At 38.5% G+C, this 12,409-nt stretch overlaps 2 protein-coding genes across 2 annotated transcripts; both read left to right on the plus strand.

The window, feature by feature from the left end:
- The first annotated feature begins 2,247 nt into the window (after positions 1–2,247).
- LOC106333272 (vicilin-like antimicrobial peptides 2-2) lies at positions 2,248–4,430 on the plus strand. Its single transcript, XM_013771741.1, has 5 exons — positions 2,248–2,624; positions 2,698–2,879; positions 2,979–3,053; positions 3,414–3,815; positions 3,935–4,430. The coding sequence occupies exons 1-5, from the start codon at positions 2,297–2,299 to the stop codon at positions 4,364–4,366; spliced, it is 1,419 nt and encodes a 472-aa protein (XP_013627195.1). The 5' UTR covers positions 2,248–2,296; the 3' UTR covers positions 4,367–4,430.
- A 3,852-nt stretch (positions 4,431–8,282) lies between these two features.
- On the plus strand, positions 8,283–9,676 carry LOC106331458 (glutathione S-transferase F3-like). Its single transcript, XM_013769817.1, has 3 exons — positions 8,283–8,525; positions 8,889–8,937; positions 9,036–9,676. Exons 1-3 carry the CDS (start codon positions 8,376–8,378, stop codon positions 9,476–9,478), a joined length of 642 nt encoding a protein of 213 aa, XP_013625271.1. The 5' UTR covers positions 8,283–8,375; the 3' UTR covers positions 9,479–9,676.
- Positions 9,677–12,409: the final 2,733 nt, after the last annotated feature.

A 12,409-nucleotide genomic window follows, 5' to 3' on the forward strand; every position in this document is an offset into this window, starting at 1 on the left:
TTTGTAATATTAAAATATTATATTTATATTTATATTATTAATATTAAATTGACCCTATTTATATATATATATATATATATATATATATATATAACACATAAGATAGAATGAATCATCTATTTTTTTAAGATAAATTTCTTAAGACAACCAAATCACTCAAAGTGATAATTTTTGAAAAAGTTGGAAAAAAAAAGCAAAAATATTTATCCTATTATTTGTGAAGTACTTTTTTTTCTCAAGTTAAAATTGAGAGCGTTTAATGTCTTATTGCCTTTACTAAATAATTAGATTAGATTTGTTAATATATATAATTACTCATAAAGTATAAATCAATTTTATTAATTTGATAATCATCATTATCTAAATATATTTTATATTATGTTATTCAAAAATATTTTACATCCTAATATTTTAAATAAATATAATCTTTGTATATAATTTCATGTATATATGAATGTTTTCAAAAGTTTTATGTAATAAAAATATTTTATTAAAATAATTTTTTTATCGTATATAAAAATTAATATATAATTAATTATTAAATATTTCAAAAGTATAAAAATATTTTATTTTAATGGTTTCTGAATCGATGATATAGTTATTTACAAATTTTTGTAGAATTTTTAAGTTCGTAAGTGCGGACGAAACATTTAGTATATTTTATTTAAGAAGATCCGGTCATTAAAGTAGTGGTATATAAAAAGATGAGACATGGAGATCTAGTAAGACAAAAACAAATCAATAAAAGACAAAACAAGTACTGATATTAATTAGTTATTTTTACTGGTGGCTTGCCCGATTTAAACGATATATAGTTTAGCAACTTACCATGCATGAAGCACCACTCTTCATTTGAACTCTACCAATACAAATGAGACTCGTTTGTCAAAGATGTCCAGAAACCAGCTTGATAGAATAACAAAGCCTTTTCAGAGCCATAAGTTGACAAAGTAAACATAACTTCTTGGAATCAAAGTTAGAAACAACAAAGAAAAACAAAACAAAGCATAAACCGATAAATGAAGCAACAAAGAAAAACAAAACAAAGCATAAACCGATAATGAAGCGGTCAATAAGATCTCAATGAACACACAGATAAAAATGTGAAGCCGACCGATAACAGAAGCCATAATGAACGTGAAAGCATAGAAGGTCCAAATTATTTGAGATGAGATAAGAACTCCACAAGAACTACGAGCCAACGCCTATAAAGAACAATCTTCATCTAAACGAAGCCACAAGAAGACGAATCTTCAATTCGAGCAGTCAACAAAGAAGACGGTTGACGATCAACTATTCTAAAACCGAACGCAATTGATCTAAAGTTCCATAACCCCTTACCAACACATTCGGAGAACCCGTCGGTTTAAACCGAAAGGACATCATACTTCACATGATCACATCATTGGAGCTACACACTTAACAAACCACCAATAAGACCACATGTCGAGCAACAAGATCATACCATAGACAGAGAACAATCAGCGACTTGTCAACAAAGAGGACAAGTAACAGAGCATGGACCAGGAACTGGGAACCAACCCAAAGATCCTAAATAGCCACAATGCTTCATTGCCTCAAGACCAAACCAGTTCCAAAAGATCAAATAGAGCTGAACCACATTCCAATAACAAATCAAGCAAATCTAAAATGATACCAGCCAAAACTACGAGAGCCTGCGACAAAGACAACACTAGAGAGAAGAGAAAAAGATCAAATACATACAATCACCTGAGGTATGCCTGAAATACCGCCTCGCCAGTTTTGATGGAAGAAGTAACAACCCACATCAGAGGCGGAGGCGGTGAAACCGCACACCAAAGAGCACCTCTGGAATATTTTTTTAACAGATTTAAAACTAGCAAAACATCCCAAGCAAACCGAGAAGGAGATAGAGCGACCCGACTTCTCCTCCAAGAGCACCTCCGGAATAATTTTTTTAATAGAGCTGGAGATTCTCTACCGAGCTACTTTAAACTTGTAAAATAATTACTGTAACAAATTTCGTTATCGATTAATTATATGATTATTTGATCTCTAATCTCAAATAATTTATATTTATCTGCTAAGGAATCCAAAAAGAGTTACCGAGGCGAGAGGTGATGGAAAGAAAACGTTGATGTAACTCTAATAATAAAAGAAACTGCGTGTATAGACACGAATGCTCCAAATGTTTGCATGTGGCACACGTGTCATTATCCTTCTTCCTACTTATTACACATACTCGCATGCATTCTTCTTACAAACATAGTAAAACATTTCTGAATCATCAGAGAGACAGATCGAGAGTGAGAAAATGGAGAAAAACAAGATAATTTTCACGTTTTTGCTTGTGATTGTGTTCTTCCATGGAGTTATGATGATGAGATCAACTGGGTATGAAGGAGAAGAAGAGCAGGGAGGAGGAGGAGGAGGAGGAGGAGGAGGAAGAGAAAGAGGAGGGTTCATGATGAAAGAGTCGAGACAAGTGATCAAATCAGAAGGTGGAGAGATGAGAGTTGTGATATCTCCAAGAGGAAGGATCATTGAGAAACCAATGCACATTGGGTTTCTAACAATGGAACCTAAAACCCTCTTTGTCCCTCAGTATCTTGACTCTAGCCTCCTCATCTTCATTCGTCAAGGTCCCTCTCTCTCTCCCCCTTTCTCTCTATAATTCATTAGTTTCTCGCACTCAACATACATGCTTACTTGCAGGTGAAGCAACACTTGGAGTTATATGCAAAGACGAGTTCGGAGAGAAGAGATTGAAAGGAGGCGACATTTACTGGATTCCAGCTGGTTCTGCCTTTTATTTGCTCAACACGGGTCGAGGCCAGCGCCTTCATGTCATTTGCAGCATTGATCCATCGCAGAGTCTTGGTTTCGAAACTTTCCAAGTACTTAACTTAGATTTGACACATAATTCGAGCTAATCAAAGTCGCATTCATTTTCATAAATAATTTTGATGAATGGCTGACTTGTTGCTTTTGTGTAGCCGTTCTATATTGGTGGAGGTCCATCGTCTGTTCTTGCCGGCTTTGATCCCGACACTTTAACTTCAGCACTCAACGTTAGTACAACTCCAACCTAAATGATTATTAAATGTTCGATTATTTTACTGCGTTTAATAACAATTTTCTTTTGTTTCGTTTGTGATTACATCTTTTAGAATTGTTTTTTAACACTGAAATATGTTCTTTTAAAAAATACGAATTTTACTATGCATTTTTTCATTATCTATGTTAAAAAACGCTATCTTAAATAATGAGTTATGTCAAAAAAAAAACATTTTTGACCAGAATGCTATCTTCTTATGCTATCTTTTCCCCGCTGCCCTTGTAGTGTTTGAGGTAAACGTAGAAACTAGTGTTTGAAACTCTCATATTAGTCCTGTCAATTTCATTTTCGTATTGGTCTTGAGCTTATGTAGGTTTCTCGACCGGAGGTGCAACAGCTGATGACGAGTCAAGTCCGAGGCCCAATTGTGCACATCACGGAACATGCTCCCACAATGTGGACCGAGTTCTTGGGGTTGAGAGGTGAAGAGAAACATAAGCATCTCAAGAAACTTTTGGAGATGAAACAAGGAACCTCTCAAGAACAAGAATACAATCCATGGTGGTCTTGGAAGAACATAGTAAGCTCGATTTTGGATGTAGCCGGAGAAAAGAACCGGGGTTCAGGATCTTCCAAGTGCGAGGACTCTTATAACATTTATGATCGGAAAAACGATTTCGAAAACGACTATGGGTGGAGTAAAGCTCTTGATTATGATGATTACGAGCCTCTCAAATACTCAGGCGTAGGCGTTTATCTAGTAAACCTCACTGCGGTATAGTTCATATCCCTTCGTTGATAACTACACTAAACTTGATTAATAATATCTGGTTGGTTTAGATAAAACCAATTACAAACCGGAACTAACCGTTGGAATTTCAAACATTGTTTCAGGGATCGATGATGTCTCCCCATATGAACCCAACAGCTACAGAGTACGGCATCGTTTTGTCCGGTTCTGGAGAGATTCAGGTCGTGCTTCCAAATGGAACGTCTGCTATGAACATGAGAGTCTCTCCAGGCGATGTGTTCTGGATCCCTCGCTACTTCGCATTTTGCCAGATCGCATCTCGGATCGCACCGTTTGAGTTTGTTGGATTCACAACATCCGCTTACAAGAACCGGCCTCAGTTTCTTGTTGGTTCGAACTCGCTACTAAGAAGTCTCAATCTGACGTCATTGGCGATGGCATTTGGAGTCGATGAAGGGACGATGAAGAGGTTCATCGAGGCACAGAGAGAAGCTGTTATTCTGCCCAGCGCATCTGCGGCTCCCCCGCACGAAGATGAACCTGAGCGTTTCGGTTCTGATCACATATTTACTTGAACAAGGAGAATGTGACAAACTTTGTCTTTTGTATGTAGTAGACATATGAGTGTGTACTGTGTGATGTCGGTATGTTTTTCTTTTTCTGAAAAAAAACAATAAAATGGTTATAATGTTATCTTCGAATTCGTTAATTATGTCTTTGGAAGTGTGAAATGGAACTTAAATAATCGTAGTTATTTCAAAAAGGGAGAATATTAACTTTAAACATCTTGACTGGACATCTTTCGTGTTTTTAAAGTTATGATTTTACAAATGTATTAAGATGATTACCCGCAGAGTGAATTTTTTAAAAATATATTATACTTTTTTCTTTTTAAATACTTTTATTTGAAAAAACGATTATACAATAGGGTATGATCGAAGTCATACAATTTGGGAGAAGATTGTAAGATACAAGAGACTACCAAAGCATGATTTTGGTTGATTTTAGAGGGGTAAAAAGTCGCTTCTACCGTACTTTCCCACGGTTTTCACCTCCTCTATTTCCTCGTCCGTGAGACGTGGATTGCAATTGCCATTCCATACCTTTTGCCGAGGGTTTGACAGGTTTTTTTTGAAGGAGTCTTTTCCCTGAAAGTGTCAAAAGGTCTATTGGACCAGAACTTTCATCCAATTCTAATTGATATTGTTCTTCTCCTTCTAAGGAAGTTAAAAAGGTAAACTGATTTGAGCCCAAATCAATCTCCTGCATTCTACTACTTTCCTTGCTAACCTCGGCTGAGGTTTGAGTGACTGAAGACTCTGTGTGTTGCTTTATTGGGGCAGACTCCGTAGGCGGAGACTCAATTGTTTCATTGACACAAATAACTGTTGCTCACTCATACAAGTTCTCTAGCACTGAAATAGTAGCTAAAGAAACCAGATCATCCACATCAGTAGAATTAATTTTTTCAATCACCTCATCACATATGCAAAATATATCATCTTTTGGTGTAGCTGGCTGATCTGAAACACGAGCATGCGAAATACATTTCTGAGAGTTAGATGCTTGTATCGTTGCCATTGGCATAGCTTCTTTAGCTTGAGATGAGATTGGAATATCTGAAAGTGTTGCATCTCTTTTAGCCACAGCAGCTTCCTGCGATGTTTCTCAAGAGACCTCTATGATTTTATGAATATTCATTTCGGGTGGTGAAGAATCAGTAGGTGATTCAAAGACATGGGCGACTACTGAATCCTTTCTCTCAGTAGCTGGTGTAGCTGCCTTAAAGACCAGAAATAGACAAACATCTCTTTGATTTATCCCCAATCTGACCACATCTCTCACAGGATGTAGGAAGCCAAGAGTATTCCACATCAACCAAAGAAAAGTTCCCTTGCTTATCCCAAGCAGCAACTTTCTGTGGAAATTTTTTATCTAACTCGACTTCCACCATAATCTTAGCTTCTCCTATCATAGTTGGATCTAACCAAGGTTTGTAAGATAACATTGGTTCTCCTACTCCTGAAGCAATCCATTCGATTCCTAGGATGGAGTATAGATTGCTGGGATGTTTTTGAGTGTGACCCAAAGCGGAATTGATGTAATTTCAGGAAGGGTTAAAGATTCGAAAGAAGTCCACGGAGCAACAAACATGAGACAATCATCCACATGCCATAAACTACGCTGGAGAACAAATTTTCTAGTAGCCTCATCTGGGATGTGGAAGATATAAGAGAATTCACTAATTTTCCTGACGAAAATCTCACATTTTCTACCTCAAATCCTATTCAGAACAGCATACACTAACCCACCAGACGGTACCAGACAGCGGTAAAACTGTCCTATCACATATTCCCTATGGTTTTGCAAACCATGGAGTAGGGAGTAGTACATGGTCCGGAATAGTTACCTTAGGAGTGCCATCCTCCATATATTCGGGTACTGTCACGCGATGGAGGTTCCTTGTTTGCGGGTTCATTCGAGCAGCCCAAGGAAACCGAGACTAATCAGTAGGAAGCTTTACTCTTTGACTCGAGGAAGAATCAACTAGTTTTGTTTGTTGTGTAGCCTTTGTTCTGTCAACGGAAGACTTATTCTTCTTCCTACCTATATCCCTGGTTGAAAGAGCCGGCCATTCAGAATTTTCCGTTACAGGGTTATCAGAAAGCATCGTTGAACGTTATGTAGCTTCAGTTATCAACAACGGTTTAGTCAAAGCTCCTTGGAGCTGAGGCTGAGGCAAAGCAGGACCCGCGAGCACATGAGAAGCAGCTTTTGAAATCGCTTGGCCCACCTCCGTTGATGCTTCTCCAAAAGCACAAGAATCAGGCGTGACCGTCGAAGGGACTTGAAGCTTGTCGGAGTTCATGCTCTTAGCCTTTTCCTTGCAAGACATCCTAGTTCCTGAGTCAGAAGAGATGATGTTGGTCTGAACCTCCAGTTGATCCTCTTCACCATTAACACCTTCGATTTCGGAACTTAGAGTCTCAGGAGGCTCCATGATGAGAAATCGCCGGAGATGTGAGAGGAGTTGACCGAGAGAGCTTCCCGCCGGTAATAGCTTGGTGATTCACCGGAGGGAGGAGGCGTCAACGGCTGAGTCGTCGAGAGACAAGATCGAATTGAGGTTTAGGTTTCGCTTTCTAGATCGCACGAAGAGGGGCACGTGGGCGCGTTCAAAATGGTTTATTAATTGGCTTTTTTCTACTTACTTTCTCACTTCCTTTTCTATATTTTAACAGTAACCTTAACAATCAGCCGTCTTCATAGTTATTAATTGGTTTGATCCAATGCCTCTTACACTAAACCCTAGTCTACTTTTGTTTCACTTATCCTCTTCCAAAACTACATGAAGTAGTAATCAAAACAAACTGATGGAGAAGTTTTACTCTTCTAAGGACAAATGTGCCTTCTCTTTGCGTTGTTTCCTTCATAGTTCACTTGGCTTTGCTCCAACGTTACTTACATGGGTAATCAGAACAAATGGAAAAGTTTGAATTCTTTTGTGAACAAATTTTATTTCTGTTTTTGTCATTGTCATCTTGGTTCCCAAACCTAAAAGCATTTCTTTTTGGTTTTAAGAACATGATATGTAAGTGTATTTTTGAAGCTCCTTCTTGTAATGACAGTTGAGTTCAAGCCCGTATGAGAATACAGAAGTGGAAACATTCAACTCATCTCTTATTACATCAGGTTCGTTCTTCTTCTCCTTTCTAACTTATCCATTCAAAAGAATTTAATTATCCATTTAAAACACAGTAAAGATCTTCTTGAAACTTGGTTTTAATTTGTTTACACAGTGAATAAGAACCGACATAGAGTCATCTAAGCTCGCGTTTGTGTCATCGGCTAGTGCATTTGAGAAATGGACAAGCTTGACAGGTCTTTTAGGACAGCTTAAGGGAATCTGATTGGCTACCAATTGTTTACTTTTCTGTTGTCGTCTTGTGTATTTTTCTACATATTGTCAACAAAAGAATAGAGATAAAGGAAAGCAAACCTTTGAAATTTCATCCTCTTAACATCTTTGGTTATCATTCTTTATTCATTTGTTCATACTAAGCCAAACCACTTTCTTCAACACTCCAGTAACAATTGTTATATCAAAATGAAATCTTTTAAACCGGAATGGGAAAGCCATAGACTGAACCGGTAATAACCAAGCGTCAAGAGATGTCATGTTACTAGATGAAGCTTGGTTGACTATAAGGTGGCAGTTTGAGTAATTTGGCAGTTACTACAGACTTGTTTGATCTTTTCTCTGATGACATTAAATCCTTTATCTAGAAGAATAAAAAAAACTTCATCATTATAACCAAATGTGAAAACAAATATACAAACGTTAATCAGTCCAATTCAACTTTGAAAAATCATCCAACTGCAGACTAGTCAATATTGATGGCGACGGTCTTGTAGTGGCGTTATTTATCTGTTAAATAATATTATAGCATTAATGAGAATGCACAAAATGCTCTGCTTTTTACTTGTATAAATACATCACTACTTGGTGTCTTATTTAATCACCTTCACCTTCACCTTCAACATCAAACACATCTCTAAACTTGTTTCTTTGTAATTAAATCAATGGCAGCTATCAAAGTTTTCGGACACCCTGCCTCCGCTCCCACCATGAGAGTCGTCCTCGCCCTTCACGAGAAAAACCTCGACTTTGAGTTCGTTCATGTCGACCTCATGGGAGGTGAACACAAGAAAGAGGCTTTCCTAGCCCGCAACGTAAGTATATCTATCTGTGTTGTTGTGAGACAAGACGAACACTCAGGACCGGGCAAAAAAATTAAAGTTCTTATAATTAATGTTTATTTTTATTTTTTGAACTTTTAAAAGTTTATTAGTAATTTTTTTTTGTAAATTTCATGAAAAAAACAAAACTATACACATATAAAATATCTTGGGCCCTTTTCAATCTAATTAATCAAATTTTATTTTTGTATAAAAAATTATGTATATTATAAAAAATTGAGCTACTTAACAACTAAGATTAAGTGAGGAGCTTGTCCCCTAATTAGCTGCCTATGTCAACAATTTAGATCAATCTGGTCTAAATATTGAACTTTTTGCGTTTGATTGATATTGCAGCCTTTTGGTCAAGTTCCGGCCTTTGAAGATGGAGACCTCAAGCTTTTTGGTACGAACGTTTTCACGGATCATCTCAAATATGATTTGACAATATACATAAAGAAGAAGAAGAAACATTCACTAACATGATTTGTTTCTTTTGTGTAGAATCAAGAGCTATTACTCAATACATAGCTCACCGATACGAAGGCCAAGGAACCAACCTTCTCCCGGCAGACTCCAAGAACATAGCTCACTACGCAATCATGGCCATTGGAATGCAAGTAGAAGCTCACCAGTTCGAGCCAGTGGCTGCAAAGCTTGTTTCTGAACAAGTATTTAAGCTCAAGAAAGGCTTGACCACAGACCAAGCCGTTGTTGCCGAAGAGGAGGCTAAGTTAGCCAAGGTCCTAGACGTGTACGAGGCTCGGCTCAAGGAGTTCAAGTACTTGGCTGGTGACACTTTTACTTTGACCGATCTTCACCACATTCCTACGATTAAATACTTGCTTGGAACTCCCACCAAGAAGCTCTTCACCGAGCGTCCACGTGTCAACGAGTGGGTGGCTGAGATCACCAAGAGGCCAGCTTCCCAAAAGATCCTTCAGTGATAAGTTACTAAAAGGTTCTGCCTCAGTGACAGTAATAATGCTCAGAGTTAATAAGTGACTGCCCCATTCCCAATTTCTCAGTACTCTGTTTTTATTCTCAGTTATAACTAAGTGTGTGTTCTTGAGCGATATTTCTTGAATCATAAACTATCTAATCTTCAAGCTCTTCTATAATAAAAAGATTAGTTACTTATTTAATACAAAGGTTGCAATGTCTTGACTACAGAGTTACTGATCAGTGAGCACAAAGACTTTGTTTGATTAGTCTTTGCAAGTTTTTACTTTCTACCTTATTTTCTGAGATAAGTAGCTGCCCTAAGACTTTGAACGTTCTTATCCTTAAAAGACTCTATGCCTTGTGGGATCTGAAAATGACAAGACAACACAAATTCTGGAACTACTCACCTCTATAAATTACAAATATTAGAGCAGCAAGTTTGTGTCTTTCATCATCAATGATGGATTTATCTTTCGACTCAGATAAACAAAATAGTAAAGAGTAGCATCTCCAATGTACACTTCTATATTTTCCTCTAAAATAGAAATTTCTATTATATAGCTGAAAATGCTCCAATGTATGCATTTATAATAGTATAATAGAGTTCCTCTATTTTAAAAGAAAATATAAAAGAAAGTTACTTTTTTGCATCTATATTTAGAGGTAGAAATATCATATCTCTATATTTTTTCCTATAAATAATAGAGACATAAATTGGAGTATTTTCATCTCTATAATAGAATTTTTCTATTTTAGGAGAAAACATAGAGATAAAAATATGGATGGGTTGGAGATGGTGTAAAGATACATGATGGAAAGAGAAAGCTGAAAACAAAGCATAGCTCAGATCAATCAAATTGGATTTGCTTTTTACCTTAACCCCTTTTAAGACGCTAGGTGAAGCAACCCATCTCATCTTTAGTCTCCATTGTGTTGCTTGACTCATCCCTCACTTTGACTTTACAGCTACCCAATGAATTGAGGGCAGAGACTGAGACATATATTTACAGCATCTGGGCATCCCCAAAGTTAAAAGCTTTACCATATTCACATATTGACTTCACCAAGAAATATCATTTTTAGTTAGTAGAGTTTGAAAAAAAAAAAAACCCTAGTTTTCTCTCTGACCCGCAACCCTAGGCGTCGCTTCATAGCAATGGTCATTGACGCCGGCGGCGGCTCGGCTCGCCGGCGTCACCGCTTCCCCTCCTCACACTCTGTTCTCCTCGTCTCCATGTACCTCGTCTTGCTCTCTGTTTTGATTCCGGTGGCCCCTCCACCGAGAATTTCTCACTCACCATCAAGCACATGCTTGAAGTCCATCGTCTCTTCCGCCAGTCGCTCCTCCTCTCGTCATAGTTCCGTCCTGTCCTCCGCCACCACGTTTCAAACCTCAGCCACTAGTCCTATGCTTCCCCCAGATCTAGCGCCTCAGGGTTCAACCGCTCCCCTCATCATTGCCGTCTCTCCCACTTCTCCATCCCTCAGCACCGTGCCTCCTTGTACAAGCGGGGACACCAGGTCTACTCATCCCGAGCAGAGGCTCGCCAGATCTGGTCGTTTCTGTATCTCTAAAGCGCCTCCACCACTCCACACCGCCTCAGATCCCTTCACCGATGCCGTGACTCCATCCTGCTGCTCCGTATCTTATTTAGACTACACCGTACATCAATGTCGTTCCGATTTAGTCTCCTTCATCATCGCTGCGAACCTTCGCCGCTCTAGACGAGGAGGCGTCTCTCACTCGTGTAGCATCGCGTCTTTTTCAGTTCGGAGTCCAGATCCGGCCACCGCCTCCGTCTTCAACCTGCGCATCTCACCAACCCTCGTCAGCTTCCTTGCGGGCTTTGATAATGATGTATTTGCATCTGTCATTGAGCCAACACTGCGTCAACGCCAAGTACTCTATAGAGATAAGCTTTTCCGAGTAGACCTTTTGTCATCTCCACCAATTGCAAGGTTATGTCCACTGCGTTTCAACCTCCTTCCTCACCTAGGAAGAGATATCAAAAAAGGTCAGTTCGCTCCTCCACTGCCATGTGCTCTCATTCCAACAAAGCGGAGGAACACTCCGAAGTATTGTGCAAGGAGACTCGACCGTTCCAAAACACTCTGCCTCTTACCCGACGTTGCCTTAAACACGCTAAACCAGAACGAGTGCGATGTTAATATGCTCAGGTCTGTCTCGGTTACTAATTATTGGCTTCGACACGGTAATGTTGAGGTCCAAGGTTTTGACCCGAGTAAACTGTTGAGTTCGTCATCAAACTCCATTGTCCTAAGCGTCCCTAAGAAGGCGAAACTAGCTTTAGAGATTCACCTAGTCTCGTTGAGAAGCTTTGTTGAGTTCAGAACTGATCCTACCAACTTCAGTGCCAAATCAAGTCAGATAGGACTTCTTCTTGGTGTTGCCCAAAGTCTTGGAGCTTCTCACCAAAAGCTCTTGTCGCGCAACAGTCCAACTGCTTCTTATTGGTGTATCAACGTCGATTTCGACTATCAGTTGTTCTTGCGAACAATCGCCTTGGGGATTAAGGTGAAACTTCTCTATGGGGTTTTTCATCTTGCTGAGCTTGACTCGCCTCTTATAGGCTTTATCCTTCTATGTTTCATAATGCTTTCTACTTTTGTTGTACCGTCGAGCATGTCTCCGGAATCATCTGCTTCAGTTGTAAACGTTCTTGCTCTTTGAGCTCTTTAATATAAGTCTCGTGTTACAAAAAAAAGTTAGTAGAGTTTGTACGTCATCATCCCGGCCCATGGCGTTCAAGGGACCAAAAAAGAATAATGGGAGATCACATAATATCGACCTAGATCCAACGGTCAAGAATAATGATAGCATTAAGAAGATATAAAAGATATTTGATATACTGTACAACAATATTTTTGAAAAATATATTCACCATTACCTATATTGTACTATTTTTACATTA

This window comes from Brassica oleracea, chromosome C3 (assembly GCF_000695525.1).
Source record: "Brassica oleracea var. oleracea cultivar TO1000 chromosome C3, BOL, whole genome shotgun sequence".
Lineage (NCBI taxonomy): Eukaryota > Viridiplantae > Streptophyta > Magnoliopsida > Brassicales > Brassicaceae > Brassica > Brassica oleracea.

What these genes read in the sequence shown, in the direction of transcription:
- LOC106333272 (XM_013771741.1), top strand. Translation starts at nt 2,297, where the DNA reads ATGGAGAAAAACAAGATAATTTTCACGTTTTTGCTTGTGATTGTGTTC. An exon ending in TTGGTTTCGAAACTTTCCAA is followed by an intron (nt 2,880 to 2,978) that starts GTACTTAACTTA and finishes GCTTTTGTGTAG; the next exon opens with CCGTTCTATATTGGTGGAGG. An exon ending in ATCTAGTAAACCTCACTGCG is followed by an intron (nt 3,816 to 3,934) that starts GTATAGTTCATA and finishes ACATTGTTTCAG; the next exon opens with GGATCGATGATGTCTCCCCA.
- LOC106331458 (XM_013769817.1), top strand. Translation starts at nt 8,376, where the DNA reads ATGGCAGCTATCAAAGTTTTCGGACACCCTGCCTCCGCTCCCACCATG. An exon ending in AGGCTTTCCTAGCCCGCAAC is followed by an intron (nt 8,526 to 8,888) that starts GTAAGTATATCT and finishes TTGATATTGCAG; the next exon opens with CCTTTTGGTCAAGTTCCGGC. An exon ending in TGGAGACCTCAAGCTTTTTG is followed by an intron (nt 8,938 to 9,035) that starts GTACGAACGTTT and finishes TCTTTTGTGTAG; the next exon opens with AATCAAGAGCTATTACTCAA.